The 23,219-nt window shown below is 39.7% G+C and overlaps 1 protein-coding gene across 3 annotated transcripts in view; it reads right to left on the bottom strand.

The window, feature by feature from the left end:
* Positions 1 to 1,878: 1,878 nt before the first annotated feature.
* Positions 1,879 to 23,219, bottom strand: part of CDC20B (cell division cycle 20B) — a 41,110-nt gene continuing 19,769 nt past the window's right edge. Inside the window, exons 5-12 of one of the 3 annotated variants that reach the window (XM_081826868.1) lie at positions 20,099 to 20,192; positions 17,495 to 17,611; positions 13,294 to 13,490; positions 12,034 to 12,128; positions 9,054 to 9,279; positions 7,057 to 7,182; positions 6,475 to 6,592; positions 1,879 to 2,268 (exon numbers count right to left, since the gene is read on the bottom strand). In XM_081826868.1, the coding sequence (XP_081682994.1) occupies positions 2,084 to 2,268; positions 6,475 to 6,592; positions 7,057 to 7,182; positions 9,054 to 9,279; positions 12,034 to 12,128; positions 13,294 to 13,490; positions 17,495 to 17,611; positions 20,099 to 20,192 (1,158 nt within the window). In that variant the 3' untranslated portion in view covers positions 1,879 to 2,083. The remainder of the gene's footprint in view (positions 2,269 to 6,474; positions 6,593 to 7,056; positions 7,183 to 9,053; positions 9,280 to 12,033; positions 12,129 to 13,293; positions 13,491 to 17,494; positions 17,612 to 20,098; positions 20,193 to 23,219) is intronic. The other 2 variants (XM_081826869.1, XM_081826870.1) reach the window with 2 other exon arrangements.

Here is a 23,219-nt window from a genome sequence, read left to right as displayed (position 1 = left end):
ATTGAGGAGGGCACATTCTGCATGGAGCACTGGGTGTTATGCACAAACAATGAATCATGGAACACTTCATCTAAAACTAATGATGTAATGTATGGGGATTAACATAAGAATAAAAAAAAAAAGCATCCAAAAAAAAAAAAGTAGTTGCATGGGACCCTCATTCATTGCTGATACTTCTTAGGAAAGTTAGCAGTGACTACTTAAAACTCAACAGACATATCCTATGACCAAGCAGTTCCACACCTGGGTATATACCCAACAGAAATGAGTGCTTTTGTCCACTAAAGAATGTTTAAAAATGTGCATAACAGCTTTATTCTTTTTTTAAAAGATTTATTTATTTTTAGAGGGCATGTGAGCAGGGGGAGGGGTAAAGGGAGACTCCACCAAACAGATTCCCCATTAAGCACAGAGCCTGACATAGGGCTTGATTTCACAACCTTGAGATCATGACCTGAGCCAAAATCAAGAGTTGGATACTTAACCAACGGAGCCACCCAGGTGCCCCACAACTTTATTCTTAGAGTCAAAACTGAAAATAGCTCAAATATTCATCCACAATAAGATGGATCAAAAATTGTCATACATTTATACAATGGAGTATTACACAGCAATGAAAGAGAAAAACCTACAGTTACATGTTACAACATAATATTACAAACTTAAAAGTGAGTGAAAGAAGTCAGACAAAAAGGATATACAGGGTGTGATTCCATTTATCTGCAGGTTGGCATAAGACAAAACTAATCTATAGTGATAGAGGTCAGAATAATGGAAAGGTGTTGGCAGAGAGTAGGTACAAGGAAGTCTGTAGGGTACAGGAAATGTTCAAGTGGGTGGTATAGACTGGTGCCAAGAGTTCAAACCCAAGTAACATCATCTAGAAACACTTCCTGGAGAGGTTAAGACTTAAATGAGCAAAGAAAAGGAAGAGAGTAGTAGGAATTTCAGACTAGAAGAAAAGCTCTGACAAAGGCACCAAGGCAGGAAATTGCAAGACTTAGCCCAGGGTCAACAAAGGAGATGAGCAAGGATTAACATTTAAAAGATAGAACAAGTGTGCCAGGTGGCCCAGTCGGTTAAGAGTCTGACTCTTGATCTCAGCTCTGGTCTTGATCTCAGAGTTGTGAGTTCAAGCCCCATGTTGGGCTCCATGCTGGGCATGGAGACTACTTAAAAAAAGAGAGAGAGAGAGAACAGTGGCCTGATCGAGCCTAAAAAAAGCTTAACAATTATCAAATCCAAATTTCTGTTCTTGTAAATGTTATGACCACATTGCAAGGTCACTCGGTCAGTCTATGGCAGGTCTAGAGCTCAGGACCCTAAGGTTTAAGTGATGGCTTTATGTAATAGGGAGTCATTGAGAGTTTCTGAGCAGGGGGCTGAGAAGATCACCACCATGCTTTTAGAAATGTAACCTAACAGTGTGGAGACCCATGAAGAATAAAGACAGGAAAAACAGAGGAATTACAACCAAGTGGTCATAGGTATTCAGGACATGACTAGAATGAAACAGAAGAGAACAAGGTGTGAAAGGATTAAGCATGGAGTAGAATAATCAGGAGATTCCCTGAATGATGGGATGACCAAGATAGGGATGAGACCATGAAGAGGGTCAAAGGAGTCCTACAGGGGATCTCGTTTTGAGAGGAAATAATGTGCATGCTTAACATACTGCCTAGCATATAGTAGGATTTTAACCAATATTTTTCAAGTGAATAAGTAATGTTTTTAATGTATTTGGTTTAAGCTAAATACAGGAAGGGATCTCAGAAAGGAAATATCCAGAGGCAGAAAGAAATATGAGGCTGGAGACTGGGAGAAAAGTCAAGAGGGAGAAAGGTGTTTGGAAATCTCTGCTATAGATATTCTATCACAGTGGCAACACATCCCTAACAAGGAAGAGATAGAAAAGAAGAAAAAGGAGGAAGAAGAAGAGAAGGATGAGGGAGGGGAAAATAGAGAAGAGGCAAAGACAATGTCTGGGAAATGCAACAGGAGGAAGCAGAGCAAATAAAGTAACCTGAGAAAGAAGGTCACGAGAACATTCACCTCAGAAAAAGCACTTCATCCTGTTTGATCGTCACAACAAATCCATGGAGAAGACAAGGCCACTGTCACTATTCTCACTTCGAAGCGAGGAAACTGGAGCTCGTGGAGGAGCTGAGCGACAGCAATTCCATTCACAGGCTGTGCCATCAGCTGCAGCAGAAAACACCCGGGTCTGGTCTGGACTCAAAGCCAGGTGCAGCACTCTGCCTCTGGGGCCTGTGGGAAGAAGGGAAGACAGTTCATGTCCCACACTACATGGGCTGTTGCTGACGGGGGGTGGGGGGGCCACGTTTCCCCTCCCCAGATGAAGGCATCTCTGAAACCTGCCATGTTTGAGGCTGGCCCTCCCACTGTGCCTTTGCTGTGGTAAACACCAGTCAGAGCTGACTGTGGGCAGCAACCTAAAGTGGCTGAGGTTTTGCTTCACTGGGTTTCCCTTTCAGAGCTCTTCCCCCCTTTTATTAGTTTCCTAGGGCTGCCATAACAAATTACCACACACTGCTTGAGACATGAGAAATTTATTTTCTCCTAACTCTGGTGACCGGAAGTCCAGAATCAAGGAGTTGGCAGGGCTAGCTCCCTCTGGAGGCTCCAGGAGAGATTCCAACCCGTGCCTCCTACCTTTGATTTGTGGCCACATCACTCTATTCTCTGCCTCTGTGGTCACATGGCCCTTTCTTCCATGTGCTTGTTCTCTTCTGTGTGTCTCTTCAAAGTACACTTGTCATTGGATTTAGGGCCCATCTCGATAATCCAGGATGATCTCACCTCACAATCCTCAATTACATCAGCAAAGACCTCTTTGCTGAATAAGGTCACAATCACAGCCTCCAGGGATTTGACGAGGATAGCGTGGCGGGATCATTTAGCCCACCACACCCCTCATGCCCCAAACCCTTATCAGTTCTATCTTCTCTAATCCACCAACACCCAGGAATTGCTACTGCTGTTCTCCTGCCACCCATCCCATCCTTCTTCTTATCCTCTCCAAAAAGTCATCCCCTTGGGACCTAGGTTTTAAGGAGCTAATCAAATAAATTGAGGCAGCTTAATAGGAAAGGACCCAAAAAGCTCTTAGTTATGTAATTCTGGAGACAGTCCCCTTTTTTCTGTTATCTAACTGATCATCTCCCAAAGAACATTTTGTGAAACAATAATTCTATATGAGGTTAATAGGTATTAAAAACTGAAAAAAGTGTTTAATGTTCTCATTAGTTTGGGATCTCTAGGTTAAAAAAAAAAATTAAACAGGATTCCTTATTTCAAGACTGCTTTATTTGGCAGAAAAGACTATAATAAGCAGCATTTCTGAAACTTAGTTGACCAGAGTCCTTTTGATGTGAACTTCTCACGTGGCTCATGTTCCTTGGAAAATACTTGGCAAAATCTATCCTAACCCAACAGTGACTGTTAACAATCAAACTTTCAAGCCAAAGCAAACAAAACAGACTCCATGAAAGGAGGCTGGAGCCAGGAGGATAGAGGGAAGGAAAGAGGTTGGGTAAGTTCTTGATTGAGGAGGTATTTGGGGACACACATAAAATCTAGCTAGGGGGATGGTCATCTCAAAGAACCAGTACAGTTTACAACTCAACTGAGCTCTGGAATTTCAGAAATAATCTTGTGTTCTGACACCAGATTCTCAGCATCAAGGGGTGCATACACATATTCCACTCCCGAAGGAGACATATCTCAGACACTTGGGAATTTTTCTATCCACACACATCACTCCCAATGCTCTCCTGCATGCTCATGCATGCACATACCCACACGCCCCCAAAGAGACGTGGGATTGGCCCTGGGTGTATCAGTGCATTAAAAAATTTAGATTCATAGATACAAAGCAGCTCCCTTATTTTATAGATGAAAAAAAAATTCAGGAATATCAGCTGCCTTGTCCCAGGTCACAAAGCTAATTAATGGCAGAACCAGAACTAGAATCAAATTCAGTGCTCTAACCGTTTAGCCCATTCTCCAAACCCAGAGCAAAGAAGAATCTCTTTTCCTATGGAAGACCAGTGTCCCTTATTTTTTTTAATTAAACATTTAAAAATTAAAGCAATATAAATGAAAACCACTTAATTTAGTTAGGATAAATATAAAACATTACATGAATGCTTTTAAACTTAAAAGTCAACTCAATAAACATAGTAGGTGATAACTATGCTTTCATTCTTTATTATGATGTGTTGAGATGAAGAAAAGTGGAGGGGGGGGAGTAGATAAGGAGTAACAGAGAAAAAAATTCCAAATCTTTTCCAAAGCAGGCTTTTGAAAAATGTCTTGACCAAAAAAAAAAAAAAAAAAAAGGACAACTACTTCCAGAATTTGTTAGGAAAATGGAGTTTGGATTAGAAGCAAAGGCATTCTTGAAACACTTCTCTCATATTAGTGAAAATCTTAATTTACTAGATTAAGTGGGAAATGCAGTCTTTACCTCAGACAAAGGTCATCCTTTAGGATTTACATCCTTAAATTCCAAGAGTATTATTACTGAAAGGATTAAAAGTTTTGTTTTCTTTATGCAGCTGTTTATAAAGGAGACCACCTATCGATGCATGTGCTAGGGACTGATGAAACCAAATCAAAGGCCAGATCTCACCTATAAGCTAGAAAGTTACCTATGTAACTTGTAAATTACAACTTTTGGAGGGTGAGGGGAAGGATGGCGAGTTGTCTTTCTTCTGCAGTTAGATGGGGGAGGCCTCTTCAACTGAATTTTCCCCCCAGAGAATCATGAGTGTGGTTGTAACAGGGTGAGACAAAGGAAAGGCGTAGATAATAGTAGATAATCTAGAATAGCTTTTTCCAAGCTTTATGGCCACAATCCACAGTTCAAAACTATATTTTGTTTTGAAATATATCGAAGTTCCAGAGCTCACTTGAGGTGTAAACTGTACTGGTTCTTTGAGACGACCATCCCCCTAGCTAGACATACAGACAGGTAGGTGGTGCTGCAGAACTATAACAAAAGTTCCACGAAATACTGTCTGCTTTTACATTGTTTCCATTCTCTACTATTCTATTTCATTTTTTTGATGCTAACCACATGATACACATTAATATAACAACCACCCTGCTAAATACTTTGGGGAAATATTGCATGTGGAAGAAACTACTGGGTCAGAGATGATCATTAGTGTCTAAGAACTGGAAAGTAACTGCATCTTCTCCAACCATAAACAGGTTAAGAGGAGAAAAGGTTAAATGTACTCTTTGGAACTCTGTCTAATATCAATGGAAAAAAGCACAAGGCATTACAGCTAAAGAATTTATAGCTTGTCAAGGCTAGAGAAAAAGGAAAATGTACTGGTTCAGTTCATTCCTTATTCCCAGGATCAGCAAATTGACTCCAGGATCTGTCAGAGGCCCCCACCTCACTGAAAGTTCTAACTAGCTACTGGAAATGTAGTTTTGTAAAGAACCAGGTTTAAGACTTGATTTAAAATATTTCTCTAAGGCACCTGGGTGGCTCAGTTGGTTAAGCATCTGCCTTCGGCTCAGGTCATGATCTCTGGGTCCTGGGATCGAGCCCCATGTTGGCCTCCCTGCTCCGCGGGGAATCGGCTTCTCCCTCTCCCTCTGCCCCTCCCCACCACTCATTCTCTCTCTCTCTCAAATAAATAAATAAAAATATTTCCCTAATCAGAAAACATATCCCATGAATTACATATCTTATGATTTAAAATATGCAAAGGATCAACTCATATCCCTCCTACACTCATGCCTGGCCACCCAGGTAGCTCTGTCAAGAGCTGCCTACATTTTTATTTACCAAATCACATGGTATAACACTTAAGGATATCAAAGTCATTCTGAGGTCAGAATGACCAGCAGGAGCAGGAAGTCTTTCTGTTAAGGGTGTTTTGTTGTTGCCGAATAACATTCTCAGAATCTACAAAGAGAGTCACAGTATTATCACTATCTAACGCTGTATATATTTAGGGTTTTCAGTCTGTTTCTTCCCACTAAAGTATAGGCTCCATGAGGACAAAGATAATGTCTGTCTTGTTTATATGTATATCCCCAACACCCCCCAAAATTGCCTCACACACAGTAGATGCATATTCAATAAACCCACACATTGCAGCACTGCTGGTCTTCTGCAAAATAAGGAAAGGTGAGTTATGATAACTAACTCCAGAGTTCCAGAAGAGTTTAGAAACTATCCCTGATCATCACTGCTTCATCCATGCATGTATGCAAGAAGACAGGACCACTGTAAGTAATGAACAGCCTTAGTCAAATTCAGAAACACTCATCTATACATGCCCTGAGGTGGGGTGGGTGTAGGCCTTTTCCCTCTGATAAAATAAATACTTCAAAGAGCCAGAGGAGAAGATCTTTCATTCAGGGCTTTTCGGGCCAATGACAGCTCACTTAGCTATGGATACACAGCATTTTACTCACCCACGTACTTACCCAAAAATCCACGCGACCTGGCCAGACCAGGACAGGCCCACACAGTCACATCGTTCTTGGGACTACCTTGGCCACTTGCAATCTCCTTTGTCTTAGGTAGCCAGATTAGCGAACAAATCTGTAATAATGGCCAAAACAAATACAGAGTTATGACAAAGTCTGATTCATTATGAATGTATTTCGAATGGATTACTAGGCAGTATGCTCTGTCCACATCCATCCTCCAGTCCATAGCTGGGGTTAAGGTGTTAGAGGAATTACGTTAGTTCTAGGAAATTTGATCCCAAGACAACAAAAGACTAAGTATACAAATAGGTTTAGGTGCAATGAACCTACAAACATGAGCACAAAGCAATGCTAAGAAAGAAGGGAAATGTGGGAAATAGAGGGGGAAGGAAAGGACACACAGATCAACTTGCGACTCCCAGAGAAAATTTTACAAAAACCAACTGTCCAGAACTGAAATCCTTATAGACTCAGAAAGTACAGAGAGGTGTGTTTGGGTCCTATGCTCTATCAGCAATCATTTTCACAAGGTTCTAGAAGATCAAAGTGAAGGCAAACTCCCACAGAGATGTTTACCTGTGAGTTTGTGCTTGGGGTCTGGATGCTTTGACCAGTATTTACGTCCAAAACACGTAAGTGTCCATCTTCCATTCCGCCTCCAACAGCAAGGACTGCAGACTGCCAGGGACACCAATCCATGGCCTTGAAAGTTCAAATAATCACACAGGCAGCTCAGCCTTGGAAAAAGTGAACTTGTGAAAGTGACACGCTCAGGTAAGCAGGAGTCCAGAGGTCTGCGCACACCCCAGCTCTCCTGGAGCTCTGATCTGAAGGCCGGAGCAATGGCACTCTCTAGAGATTACTTCTAAGGGACTAGAAATCACCTGTTAGGTGCCTTCCTCAAATTTTGAGAACTGCCAGTATATTAAACCAAGAAAAAGCATCCAATAATATATTTTAAAAAATATACTCAACATGTCCTATAGGGCAAAAATCTGCTGCTGGAGTAGGTGACATGTGCCCACCAGAATCTGGTTCTGAAATGAAGCCTTTCTCTCATTTGCTGCCTGTGTCTTTAGGTTCTAGGTCAGAGAAGAAAGGACAAAATGGAGCCACACATAATTGCTCACACCCCAAAAACTCTCATGCATTTCAACTCCTAATACATTTTTTTAGAAAGGAAAATTGCCTTTGATTCCCTACTTATAAATTACTATAGGTAATCCTGAAAAATAAGATTCAGTATTGCATATTTATACTGATAATTGAAATGATGAGTAACAATAATTTTAAAGGACATTCTAAGAAATATTTCAGTTATATATATATATCTGTATATCCTTATCTACATGTCCATCCTGCCTTTAGCTGTCACAAGGCTTGGCTTGCTCAGGCTTCAGAAACTCTTGGTTCAATTCACTGTATTTCTGACAAGGCACATAAGAAAGTAACTTGTTTTGCTTGGCTTGGGTTTTTCATGTGTTGGGTTTTTGTTTTGCTTTATTTTGTTTTTGTATTTTGTTTGCTGACAGAATATTTTACATACATTTTCCCTAGATTTTTCCCAAATCATTAATAATGGGAATTTGGACCTAAAATCATTCTTAATGTCCTGTGGATATTAAAAACCACAAGCCAGAGTACCACTGTGCTTTAGCAGCAGGTGCTACATATTACACCCTATGTCAGGAAACTCCATGATAACTTTGTAAGTTCTCATTCTAACAAATTTGCTCATAGTTAATAAAGTAGAACCATTTCTTTGCTCTGTGGGTGATAAATATTCTGGGACTATGTTGAGGCCAAGACATATATCTATGACACCAAAGGAATGAGAGTATGGATTTTTTTTTACTAGGAATAAGAATTTAATATCAGAGAAATAAAAAAATATTATCCAGAAAATGGTAGAATATTGGTTTAACTGTGCAGCACCCTTCCTCCTCCTTCTCACAGTGGGTCTCCTTTCCATGGGTGTGAGCTCATGACCTAGACCTGGACAGCCAGTGAACCCATCTCTCTGACCACAGTTATCTGCTGAGAGATGAGAATGTGCCTAAAGTCACACCAGAGTCCTGCCTGGGACTTTTCTACCAGAGTTACAAGGAGCGTAGTTTCTTAATCAACTCCCATCAGGGAGAATCTGAATTTGAAGCCGTAAGAGCCATCTTGCCCACAAAATGTTGTCTGAATAAAGAATGAAACCCAACAGAGTCAGGCAGAGCCAAGAGCCAAAGAGAGAGGGTTCTAATGACATTATTTAAGGCCCTAGATCTGGACAGTATTGAAAGCAGCTGTATGTACCCAGGACTCCTCAGTCGTAAGAGAAAATACATTTACTTTTTTGCAGAAGCTCAAGCTTACCTCTGGTTTCAGTTACTTACAACTACAAAATCTGACACATGGGGGTGTATAAATAGGGTTGTCTTTCAAGACAGTGATGGCAAAATCCAAAACAAATTCTGGGGGAAGAAAATCTCAAAGCATTGCCTTAATGGCTTCGTTCTCATGTGTGAAGGATAGTCAATGATCTCTGAGTGAAGAGCAACTTGGAAAGCTATTGGATGTCTTACCTTGACTGCTGTAGGTTGGGGTATAACTTTCAGCGGTTGAACCTGGGCTTTCGCACCCGGGTCATGGGGCCATATCGTCAGCAGTCCATCACTACAACCACTGGAAAGCAGCCTGCCATCAGGGGACCACTTGAGAGCACAGACAGCTTGCTTGTGGTGAAGTGTTCCAACGTGATGGTGGGCAACCCGAACATCGTGATGAGAAACACGGCCCAGCCTCGACCCGCTGCACAGAGGTAAAGGGGCAGGTTTCCAACAGAAAACTCGAGCCTGGGTTCTAGCAATAGCTTATAAGCATTTGAAAACATGAAGGAAAGCATAGTTCAAACTACCTAAAGACCCCTCAGGACAGATTCAAGACACAGGTTTTGAACATTTGTTGGGTTAATAAGGATAGAGTATCCTGCTTGGGTGATTGTTTTCACAAGTGAAAAATTTTTTGTGGCAAAGTTTCAAATGTGGATATTGAGATGATATCCTTTGATAGATATTTATCTTTTTTACGATTTTATTTATTTATTTGAGAGAGAGAGAACGCAAGCAAGTGAGAGCACAAGGTGGGGGGAAGGGGCAGAGGGAGAGGGACAAGCAGACTCCCTGCTAAGCGGAGAGCCCAATGTGGGGCTCGATCCCAGCACCCTGGGATCATGACCTGAGCAGAAGGCAGCCGCTTAACCGACTGAGCCACATTTTGACAGATATTTCTAACGATTTTAATATGATGCAGGCAGCTATGGAAAAGATAAATTTAGAAGATTGCCATATTTCCCCAGGGAGTAGTTTATGTACTGAACCTAGGAAATAGTACTTTTCTGGAATTCAGAATATTTCATATTATCTCAATGCAATGGTTTTAGAATATATATATTTATAGTGAAATGTCAGAGATAGAAACGTGTTATTTCCTTTTTCTATTAAACTACAAATCCACTATTAGTTTTGTTAATGTTACTAATATCTAAAAAGAGTAGAAAACTATCTGAATGTCACAGCAAACTGCAATGTGATTCAGAACCAGTAGATAATGTCATTGGTAGTGATTTGGATCCAAAGAATGATAAAGATCCTATCACTTTATCAAAGGTAATAAACTCTTTCTGGGCTAATTTTCTCCAAGGAACAAGTAAACAACTATCTACAATTATTTCTGAAATTTCTCAAAATCTGGTCTCGTATTTTTTAAAACAATTCAGGCACCACACTGAACAGCCTTCTGATGAACAATATGGGCTCTGCGGCCAGACCACCTGGGTTCAAAGCCTGACTCTGCCCCTTTTACTAACCATGTGACCTCAGGCTAGTGTCTCAGTTTATTCATTAAGAATAAGTTGGCAGGAAATTAGACACCCCTCTACAGCATTACTGAAGGGATTAAAACGCAATTATGCACATAAAGAGTACAGCACAATGCCCAGCACACTTTACTCCAAAAATATTAGCTGCTGTCATAAGAAACGATCTGTTCATTTTCCTCATGGATAATAAAACTAAATTTAAACAATGCAGACTGTAAAAAGAATTCATATAGAGAACTGACCTCACCACAATTTCTCACAGTAAATTATTAGCCCTTTATATGGTATTTTGTTTAAGTGGCTTTAAGTTTGACCTGTAATCACAAGGTATTGAAATCTCAAATTTATATCATAGCTGCTTAAATTATAAAAGACCTTGGAATTTATTTAATTTAAACCTACCTTAAGAACTACAGTATAAAAATGAATGGCGATGGGGCGCCTGGGTGACTCAGTCAGTTAAGCCTCTGCCTTCGGTTCAGGTCATGATGTCAGAGTCCTGGGATCGAGCCCCCCCATGGGGAATCCCTGCTCAGCAGGGAGTCTGCTTCTCCCTCTCCCTCTGCTGCTCCCCCTGCTTGTGCTCTCTCTCAAATAAAAAGTAAAATCTTTAAAAAGATAATGAATGGCAATTATTAAAAGCAATATATATTTAGATCAATTATATAGGATCATAGGAAAAAGTCATTTAACTTTTCTGATTAAAAAGAATACACAAGGGCGCCTGGGTGGCTCAGTTGGTTAAGCGACTGCCTTCGGCTCAGGTCATGATCCTGGAGTCCCGGGATCGAGTCCCGCATCGGGCTCTCTGCTCGGCAGGGAGTCTGCTTCTCCCTCTGACTCTCCTCCCTCTCATGTACTCACTCTCTCTCATGCTCTCTCTCTCTCATTCTCTCTCTCAAATAAATAAATAAAATCTTAAAAAAAGAAAAAGAATACACAAACAATGAATCATGGAACACTACATCAAAAGCTAATGATGTAATGAATGGTGACTAACATAATATAATAAAATAAAATTTTTTTTAAAAAGTAGGTAGACTAAATCAGTAGTTCTCAAAAGTGACGAAGCATCAGCATCACTTTGGAAATTAGAAATGCAAATTATCGGCGCCTCTTCAGACCTACTGATTCAGAATTTCCTGGAGACAGACTAGCAGTCTGTGTTGTAAGGAGCCCTCAGGTGATGTTGCTGCATGCTCAAGTTTGAGAATCATGGAACCGGCTGATCTATGAGGTTGCTTCTAGCTCTAACATCTGTGGATCTATGGGAAATGTGCCCCAGAGAGCTTAACATATTCCAAATTACTGATCCTGATAGCAATAAATACTTGATTCCAACAAAATATCCCTCTGATAGGTATTACTTGGTACAGAGAAACGTTTTGCTTAAACAGATTTTTACCTTTTAGCTGAACAATTTAATGGATCCTGAACCTCACTTTCCAATACCAGCATATGGTCCAGGCACATAGCCACCATTGTACCTGTAGCCACTGGACCACTTACCTCACCAGAAGATCGGGATATTCAAGAAGGTAGGATCATAACTGCTGCTAACTAATATCCTGTTTGGTTTTGGTTTTGGTTTTGGTTTTGGTTTTAAATATTATGGGTCTGTTCACTCAGCCCCCATAATCACTCAGTGATACAAATATAATTCATTCCACTAAGATGCTTCTTACCTGCTGAGAATACAATCATTCCAGCTCAGAGCCGCAACCACTGACAAGTGACCAAGCATATTTCTCAGCCGCTTTTTAGTTACCACATCCCATAACTGAAAAAATGAACAAGCAGAGAAATATAGCACTGTCTTTTTCACAGTCCACTGTCTTCTTAAAGGCCTGATAGCAATTAATGTTGCTACCGCCAGTCCTCGTACTAAGGGAAAGCTCAGCTCCTTTAACCCTGGGCAGCATTTCTCAACCCTGTCTGTATATGACATCACCTATGGAGCTTGCTATGGATGCTAGCCATTCTGATTTAATAATGGATATGGCATTTATTTTATGACATTTATTTTAAAGCTCTCCAGGTGAATTCAGTGGGCAGCCACAGGTTGAGAATGGCTCTCACACGTCTAGTTTCTTCTAAATTGTGGAATTTCATATCTGGAAATCCACTGACAGGCTAAAAGACTCCTTTTCTGCCGCCTGTAAGTGATACTCTGGCCCATATGAGAAATGGAACTTTGCTGTAAGAAGAAGTCATTGACATAACCTTCATAGCATCCAATATCATTGTAGAGATGAGAAGGCAGTGAAAGCCATCCATGGTCCTCCAAAGTCATTGAACACATGAGCAATATTTTTACAGTTTTGCTATATTGCTGTATTGCTACAGTTTACAGTATTGCTAGTAATAATAACACATGAGAAGTTAAATAGACTGATGGAAACTGGGTAAATTCCCATTTCAGAGAGCCTATCAGAAAAAAAAAAATTCACTCATTTTAAGTAACTCTACTCCTGATCAAAGCTTGTGCAGAGAAAGGAGAGCTGAAGGTTATCTTCCTCTCTCCAAAGTCCTAACCCTGGGGATTCTACAAGCCCAACTTTAATACAAGAGAAAAGACTTTTAAGGGCACCTGGCTGGTTCAATCAGAGGAGCATGCGACTCTTGATCTCAGAGTTGTGAGTTCATGCCCCACGTTGGGTGTAGAGATTACTTAAAAAAATAAAATCTTTGAAAAAAAAGACTTTTAAAAAGGTAAATAGGACAGAAAGAAAGGTGGTGTGAAAAAAACTAGGTAGGGTATCCTTAAGTCCTCATTAAATGCCATTCAAAAAAGGAACCAGAATGCTATATCCACTCACTCCCCATAGTTTCAAGCGCCACAATTAATAGAGATTCTCTATTGTATATTGTTATTAAAGGTCAATTTTAGTTATGTAGCAATTACACAGAGCACATTTTGAGGGGGAAAAAAAAACAACTGTTACTTGTACTTCTCCTTCGCTGGTGCCAACTGCCAGGCAGGTTCCGTCTCTTACCCAGGACACAGAAGATACATAGTTACAATTGAGATTTAGGTCTATGTTTTCAATCACATTGTAGTTTTCCCCATTCCAGACAAACACAGAGGATCCAAGGGCTATAGCAACAAGATTTTGAAAATTCCAATCCAGAATATTCAGATCTATAAGAAAAGCATTTCATATTAGGGTAATTATTTAGTCAAATAAAAAACATTTTCTTTTTTTTTTTAAAGATTTTATTTATTTATTTGACAGAGAGAGACACAGCGAGAGAGGGAACACAAGCAGGGGGAGTGGGAGAGGGAGAAGCAGGCTCCCCGCAGAGCAGGGAGCCCGACGTGGGACTCGATCCCAGGACCCTGGAATCATGACCTGAGCCGAAGGCAGTCGCTTAACCGACTGAGCCACCCAGGCGCCCAAAAAACATTTTCAAGTAACCAACTTTTTTGCAGATAGATGAGCAAAATTAATACCTTTCCCATGGTAGTTGGAAAATAGAATCACATATGCAAGCAGATCATTAGAAGTTCAAAAATAAAAACTAGAATTCTGTGTTAAGATTCACAGTCTAATGAGCAATAATACTTACTATTTATACTCAAATATATTTATTTAGAGTCATTTAGAGAACTTGGAAGTTTAATCTACCATTATTAGTACACATGGATTTTACCTAACTGATCACTAAAAATTAAAAACACATATTTTTGTCATTGAAATTATCTGGTCTTTCTTTTTCTTTTTCTATTTTAATTCCAATATAGTTAACATATAGTGTTATATTAGTTTTAGGTATGGAATATAGTGATTCAACAATTTTACACATTACTCAGTGCTAATAATGATAAGTGTACTCTTAATCACCTGTTTCACCCATCCTACCCACCCACCTCCCGTCAGGCAAGGATCAGTTTGTTCTCCATAGTTAAGAGTCTGTTTTTTGGTTTGTCTCTTCATCATATGGTGTTTGTCTTTCTGTGACTGATGTATTTCACTTAGGTCGATCCTTGTTGTTGTAAATGACAAGATTTCATTCTTTTTTATGGCTGAATAAAATTCAAACATATATATACAGGCATATCGTATGTATATATATATATACATATATATATCACATCTCTTTTTAAGATTTTTTTATTTGAGAGAGAGAGAACGCAAGCATGGGGAGGGTTAGAGGGAGAGGGACAAACAGACTCCCCACCGAGTGTGGAGCCTGGTGTGGGGCTCAATCCCAGGACCCCGAGATCATGACCTGAGCTGAAGTCAGACGCCTAACAACTGAGCCTCCCAGGCACCCCCATACCGCATCTTTTTTATCCATTTATCTATCAGTGGACACTTGAGCTGCTTCCATAATTTGGTTATTGTAAATAATACTGCAGTAAACATAGGGGAAAAGCATATAACCCTTACAGAGACATCCTTGAACCCTCAATATCCATATGAAAGATGCCACCATCATTTCAAACCAAAAATACCACCCAACTACAGTATATCTAGAAGAAGTGGTCACTGGCTTCTAAGTGATACTTGGAAGTTCCTAGCAGTGTTCTCCAGCTTCTACTATTAGAACTCTTTGACTGCCAAAAGAATCCATATTTGTATGACCACATACTAAAATGTATCCTATCTTATCTTTTTTTTAATTGAGATATAGTTGACATATAACCCTATCTTATTTCTTATAAGACAAAAACTCTTATCCTCATTGATACATATCAATACAAAACTATGAAGCACACCAACTCCACTACAGTTTTCTAAGCCACCGATAACCCACCTCTCCCACCGATGACAACTCTAAACTCCGAACAAATAAAAAACAAACCCCCTCAGAACTGGAAAATAAGCAAAAGCAGTTAAACTAAGTAAAGGAGTCAAAACTAGAAGAAGCAACCTGCCCAGGGGTGAGCTTCTCACTTTTTTTTAATCACATGGTTTGGCCAGAGGGTGGGCCCCAGTCACGGAACAGCAGCCCTGCTAAAACTCTGATAGAAAGCTCATCATCTTTCTGGTGAGAGGAGCCAGGGAAAGGAGGCTGAGGTGGCCAAAGTGTGTAGAGAAAGTCCTGGAGGGAAGAGAGCTACAGAAAGGCATTCCCTTGTTGTGAATGTATGAACCCACACACATCTCAGCCCTACCGTGAAATCATGTTAGTACAGGGAAAACTCAAATCAGCTTAGCAAAGGCTTTGAGAACTGAACTGAGATTTGAAGTCCATTTAGGACTCAGACTAGACTCTAATCCGTATGTATGAAGGATAGACCCAAACCAGCATAGTCAAAGCAGAAGGAACTGATCTGAGACTCAAAACACCACCCACAGACACCTGGGTGCCTCAGTTGGTTAAATGTCTACTCGACTCAGGTCATGATCCCAGGGTCCTGGGATCAAGTCCCGCATCGGGCTCCTTGCTCCTCAGGGAGCCTGCTTCTCCCTCTGCCTGCCGCTCCCCCTGCTTGTGCTCCCTCTCTCTCTCGTTCTCTGAAAAATAAATAAATAAAATATTTAAAAAATAAAAATAAAACACCAGCCACAAAAGGCAAGAAAAAACTTAAGGTATAAACGTAACTAAGACAGGGGCGCCTGGGTGGCTCAGTTGGTAAAACATCTGCCTTCAGCTCAGGTCATGATCCCAGGGTCCTGCGATCGAGCCCCACATCAGGCTCCCTCCTCTGCAGAGAGCCTGCTTCTCCCTCTCCCTTTGCCCCTTGAATTGAAAAATAAATGAGCAAAACCTCAGGGACTTTTGGAATAATATCCAAAGATCTCACATGTGTAATTAGATTCAGGTCTTGGAAGCAAGACAGTAAGTCTTCAAATTACCTTAGAGCTCTCACCAGAAACTATGGAGGCCAGAAGTCCCTATAATATCTTTAAAATTCTGAAAGAAAAAAATCTAGCAACCCAGAATTCTATATGCAGCAAAAATATCATAAAATGGAATGTAAGAAGTGTAAGAGAAGTCTTTGCCAACTAACCTGATCTGAAAGATGCTAAGAGAAGCTTTTCAGGCTAAAGAGAAATTAGATGAAAGGGAAATTTGGATCATCAGGAATGAAAGAGAAGAGTGGAATTGGTATATATTTGGGTAAATATGAAGATCATTTTCCCCTCTTTTATCTGAAATACATATATGTATAGTTTTTAGAGTAAAATGTATAACAATGGTAGATTTTCAATGTATGTAGATGTAAAATATGACAACTGTAGTAACCTAAAAAAAGTTGGGGGGGGTGGCAACATGTGTAATTACAAAATTTGCATCTACCTACCTATTCACCAGTCCCCAGTGTATTCTCTTCATTGCCATTATCATTAATTACCAACATCCTGCCTTTGCTCACATTGTTAACATTGCTGAAAATGCTCTATCTTCTCTCCCCCACCCCTCCATATCCTACTCATTTTTCAAGACCCAGCTCAAGTCTGAATATCTCCACAAACTCTTTTTAGACAAAGATCCAAAGATCACTGAACTACTTATTATAGCTCCTTTTACCCAACAGCTCATTATTTATATTCTACACTAGCATGTTGGTAGAAGTTCCATGTGAGTTAGTCCTGTCTTCCTAGGGCACCTGGGTGGCTCATTCGGTTGAGTGTCTGCCTTCGGCTCGGGTCATGATCCTGGAGTCCTGGGATTGAGCCCCGCATCGGGCTACCTGCTCTGCAGGAGTCTGTTACTCCCTCTCCCTCTGCTCCTCCCCCTGTTCATGTTCTCTCTCACGCTCGCTCACTCTCTCTCAAATAAATAAATAAAATCTTAAAAAAAAAAAAAAGTCCTGTCTTCCCAGCTAGATTATAAACTAGGCACATAACAAGAAGACCCAATGTGGCTGTTTGACTGATTAGATTTATCCATGTTTAAAATATATGCCTAAGAATAGGCCCCCATTCTCAGAGTTCATTCTAATACAGTAAAAACAAAACAAAACAATGTATATTTCTCATACCCCACCAACACCAACAATACCCATTCCAAACATGAAATTTGCACAGGGAAAAGCCAAACTACATTAACCATATTTGAATAGTACAGCTTTGGGACATGAGGCACAAGGGCCACTGGGTTTTTCCAGAAGCAAATTTCAAGTTTATGCCACAGCACAGGATACATTTTGTCACTCCAACTTTTCAATTCATGATCTAAACCATAACTTACAATAGTCATTTCGAAGACCAGTAAGATGAATCTTCACTTCCGGCTGGAGTATGGAATAGTCTCTATCACTGACTCTTTTAAGATGGAAGGATTCATCTCTGACTCCATCTCTGCAGCCTATAAAGAACAAACGGCTCCACATATCTTTATGATCCCGGAAGCATAATATTTATGCAGGTATTAAGACATAACAAAGTGAAAAAGAAAGTAATTGTCATGTTAGAACTGAATTACAAGTTGCAGGAGAAGGGAAGGAAAAAAAGACTTCAGTATTAATTTAAACAAAAATTTTAAAAAAATACTTCATGACATGGGGTGCCTGGTGGCTCAATCATTAAGCGTCTGCCTTTGGCTCAGGTCGTGACCCCAGGGTCCTGGGATCGAGACCCGCATCGGGCTCCCTGCTCCGCCGGAAGCCTGCTTCTCCCTCTCCCTCTGCCCCTCCCCCTGCTTGTGTTCCCTCTCTCGCTGTCTCTCTCTCTGTCAAACAAATAAATAAAATCTTTAAAAATATATATATATTTCATGACAATTTTTACTAAAAAGCACAAGTGCCAGACCTAAATGTAATATCTTGTGGGAAGCATGCAGAAACACTATATCATACTTTGAATATTTATTCTGTCACTTGAGATTTTAAAATCACAGTAATTTTCGCATATCCATTTGTCTAGCACATCAACAATTACCTGATAGATGTAAGCTCTACTCTGAGACTTTGTCAGTAAATATCTGTGGATTCATTTATTTTGGCTCTTTGTCTCACTGTTTCTGTACCAGCGTACACAGAGTTACTTCTGGCTAGTTTTACCCATGACTGTCTGAGGTCAGGGTCCTACCTTGGGTTCAGTTTTAATTCTCATCAAAAGACCCACCTAAGTCTAAACCACAGGCCACCATCGTTTCATCCGTCCAACCACTTGGCTAGTGATCAAACCGAGAATGACATAAATTAATAGGCACTGAGCCCACCCAGGTAATATTTGGTCTCTATGACCACATGCCTTCTGATAAAAGGCCTAAGAGCTTCACGATGCTATACCAAGAAGTAGATCGTTACTCACTGCCTTGGTGTTAGCCACGAAGACCTGCAGTTGTGGGCAAAACTGAAAGGTTACTAGAAACACTCAAGCACCTCCAATAAAGGTTTTTTAAAAAAACAAGTACAAACTTCCAGTTACAAAATGGAACTCAACACTCAACCGACTGAGCTACCCAGATGCCCTGGGAAGTTACAAAAGTCATGGGGATGTAATGTACAGCATGGCAATTATAGTTAATAATACTGGATTGCATATTTGAAAATTACCAAGAGAATAGGTCTTAAGAACAAGAAAAAAAACTCTGTAACTATGAATGGTGATGAATGTTAACTGGACTTACTGTGGTGATCATTTTGCAATATATACAAATATAAAATCATTGTTTTATGCCTGAAGCTAATACAGATGGCCTATGAATAACATGGGTTTGAACTGCATGGGTCCACTTACATGTGGATTTTTTTTATAAATACCACACAGTACTGTAAATGTATTTTCTCCTCCTTATAATTTTCCTAATAACATTTCCTTTTTTTCTAGCTTACTTTATTGTGAGAATATAGTATGTAATACATATGACATACAAAATATGTGTTAATCAGCTGTTTATATTATTGTTAAGACCTCCAGTCAACAGTAGGCTATGAGCAGTTAAGTTTTGGGGGAGTCAAAGTTATACAGAGATTTTCACCCAAGTGAGGGGTTACTTTTCAGAAGTGTGATCTAAGGGGCACCTGGGTGGCTCAGCCATTAAGCATCTGCCTTCGGCTCCGGTCATGATCCCAGGGTCTTGGGATCAAGCCCCGCATCGGGCTCCCTGCTAGTAACCTTTCAGTTTTGCCCCGTGGGAAGCCTGTTTCTCCCTCTCCCACTCCCCCTGCTTGTGTTCTCTCTCGCTGTCTCTCTCTGTCAAATAAATAAATAAAATCTTTGGTGTGCCTGGGTGGCTCAGTTGGTTAAGCGACTGCCTTCGGCTCAGGTCATAATCCTGGAGTCCCAGGATCGAGTCCCACATCAGGCTCCCTGCTCAGCAGGGAGTCTGCTTCTCCCTCTGACCCTCCTCCCTCTCCTGCTCTCTGTCTCTCATTCTCTCTCTCTCAAATAAATAAATAAAATCTTTAAATAAATAAATAAATAAATAAAATCTTTTAAAAAAAAAAAAAGAAGTGTGATCTAAGTAGACTGAAGGAGGTGAATGAAGCAGGAGAACTAAGTTCCTACCTACTATGCTAGAAAGATACGATAAAGTCTAAAATCTCAAGACAGAGCAGTTTACAAATATTACTTAGAAAATAGATGTATTTTAAAAAAGAAAAGAAAAGAGATGTAAATAGTAGGGGAAGAGCTGGAAGAGGTGGTTGCCTCTAGAAAACAAGACTTGAGGATGGGACAGGTAAGGCAGAGAAGTAGGAAAATTATCAAAATTTTATAATTATGTTGATTAGTCTAATAAATATAAAAATAATACATTCTAATATATTCTAAGGTAAGGAAGAAATGAAGGAAGCAGGGAGAGAGAAGGATAGGAAAGAAGGACAAACAGAAAATCTTTGGCCCATACCTTTCCAGGCACACTGGGATTGCTCACAGAGCTGCATTTGCCCACTAACCCACTGAGCCACCTTCTGGGTCGAAAATAGCTGGTTTAGGCATTTCTGAAAACAAGCAAATAAATACTTCTTTAGAAACGTACATGTACATCTCAGATGTTATGCATGATATAGTGTTAAAACTGATAATTCACTAGGAAGGTCAAAGTTTCCACATTATCAAACCCAATGCTACAACTGTTATTATTTACTACCTAACCACTGTGTAGTGAACACAGTGCTGAGCATTTTACTTGTATTATTTCTAATGTCCCCAACAACTCCATAGGGCAGGTATTCCTCAGCTAGAATAAAATCTTTTTTTATTCTTCTAGCCTAAAAATCCTTTTAGCCCACAAACCAACTAAAGGCCAGCAATATCATCAAAGCCTGCAAGAACTGAAATGTCATGATAGTTCTAGTACATTGTGAAATTGAAAGACATCCCCAAGATAACAAAGTTGAACATTAGTAGGGCTACTTTTTTAAGGAAGATTTCTTTCAAGAGGAGCCTCTCGGCATTCAACCTAGAGGTGTTCTTTCAGTCTGTACTGAGATTTTCTCTGGAACTTAATTTTCTTCATCTATAGTACGTCAGGTTTGAACTCATCATCTTAAGGGTCCTTTTCCATTTCCCTTTACCTACCAGAAGTGGGAACATCAAAAAATTTTTTAAAAAGTAAAAAATATAAATAATTTAAAATTTTTTTAAGATGGGAACATCAAATCACAGAGATCTTAAGTAACTTGCCTCAGTTTCCATGAACACAAAAATCTGATTGCTGTCTCTTTGGTCTAGTACATAAAAAGCATTTCTGACATTGTTAGACCCAACATCAATCAAAAACAGATAAGAAAATTAGTAGTAAGTGTAAAGAAAAGTACTTACTGGTATAAAAACATTCTAGCGAATAGTTAAAGCAGAGACAATTCCTTTCTTTCTCCATGATAATATATCTAATTGTACATGTAAAACAATCATTGGATCACCATAATTCATACAAAGGTCTCTCTCACAGGCATCATTTCGAGATTTTGGTTTTCTTCCCGGATATTACATCATTGCCAGTCAGTGAATCACGGATTTTTAGGTATTCAACTTATAACAATGAAGTATAAAGCAGGGTTTCTCATTTTTAGCACTACTGGCATTTGGCAGCAGATAATTCATTGTTGTGGGTGTTGTTCTGTGCATTATAGGAAGTTTAGAAGCATCTCAAACTCTATCTACTAGATGCCTTCCCCCTAGCTTGTGATAATCAAAAATGTGTTCAGACATTGTCAAATGTCCCCTGGGGAGCAAAATCACACCCAGTTGAGAGCTACTGATATAAAATAACATTCCTAAAATCAATGTAACTCTTCAGAGAGTCACTTCTTCAGAATCCCATAGTTGGCACAAAGCTGACCAGGGCATTGCCCAGCACAGGGCGCTTCTGTTCCACATACCCAAGGGTGCTCTTCCCTCAGTAAGATCTACTTATTACTTTAATGAACCACTTGGCATAGAGCTGACTATATATAATAATTTTGAACATCTTCACAGCTATGCAGGCCCTCGTCGTAGAAACACCCTCTGTGGGACCTTTGAGGACCACTTGAAGACCCACATTTCCTGTCATTGTGAAAGACCTCACAGCATATCTGTACCACTCCTGATACTGTTTGACTTCTAACTGGTCATGACAACAAATGCTTGATATAAAGTAGTGAGATAGTGTCCATTATCCCCTTCCCAGGTTCTTCAGTGACGCTGGGACTCTAAGAAGTCGTGAGGTCAAGGCAGTAAAAACTCCAGTCTGTAAGACGTAGAGTGTGGAAAGGCAGTGGTGTTAATAACCTGGCCTGGGCGTAAGGTCAACATGCCCCTAATGACCTAGAACTCCCTGGCCATCTGCACCTCCAGACCCGTAACCAACAGTAAAGCACTTGGCAAAAGACCTGCCCTCAGATCTCAATTATTTGAGATCAATTTGCATATGATCTCAAATAATTAAATTTTATATTCACAATATTGTTCCTCTAGCAAGATATATAGAACACTGGAAGCACATACTAAATGGGTAACTTTGCCCAAGCTGAGAACTTATGACTTTCCTAGTTTAAAGCTTTCTAAATGAAACCTTGATTCCTTCAAAAGGTCTTCATTGGATTTGATAAACCCGTAAAACATGCTAGTGATATTTAATGTACCCAAGGATTTAGATCAGACTCCTCTAAGATCTTAAAACCATAATAAATAAGATACTTAAAGGAACTAAATTAACTTAGTCAAGAAACAAAAAAAAAAAAACAATAACAAAAACTTAAGGGAAATGTTTAAAAGACCATCTTATAGGGGTGCCTGGGTGGCTCAGTAGGTTGAGCGTCTGTCTGACTCCTGATTTCGGCTCAGATCATGATCTCAGGGTCCTGGGATGAAGCCTCACCTAGAGCCCTGCGTCGAGCTCCACAGGGCTCTGCGCTCAGCAGGGAGCCTGCTTGGGATTCTGTCTCTTCCTCTCCCTCTGCCCCTCACCCTGCTCACACTTTCTCTGTCTCTCTAAAATAAATAAATAAATTTTTTTAAAAAGACCATTTTATAGAGGAAGAATTTAACTTATCTTGAGAGACCCCAGAGGGCAGACCAAGTCACTAAATAGTTGGAAATGATTATACAAGAAGTTTTTTGGCTGAGGGGAAGCATACCATAATATGTATAATTTCATTATATTTTTAATCCTTACCTTTTTAAAAAAATCTTTATTTTTTAATTCAAATATAGTTAACATACAGTTTTATAAGAGTTTCGGATGTACAATGTAATGATTCAACAATTCTGTACATTACACAATGCTCTACATTGTGAATTTTCTGGAATTTTCTTTTTATTTTGTTGATGGTTTCCTTCACTATGCAAAAGCTTTTATTTTGGTGTAATCCCAGTAATTTGATTTTGCTTTTGTTTCCCTTGCCAGAGGAGACATATCTTTTTTTATGTTTGAAATAAGAATGCTTTATTTTATTTTATTTTATTTTATTATGTTAGTCACCATAGAGTACATCATTAGTTTTGGATGTAGTGTTCCATGATTCATTGTTTGCATATAACAC

Source organism: Leptonychotes weddellii, chromosome 7 (assembly GCF_054177405.1).
Source record: "Leptonychotes weddellii isolate Sample4059 chromosome 7, ASM5417740v2, whole genome shotgun sequence".
NCBI lineage: Eukaryota > Metazoa > Chordata > Mammalia > Carnivora > Phocidae > Leptonychotes > Leptonychotes weddellii.
The sequence above is the reverse complement of the archived record's forward strand: the minus strand, read 5'-3'. Positions and strand labels throughout refer to the sequence as shown.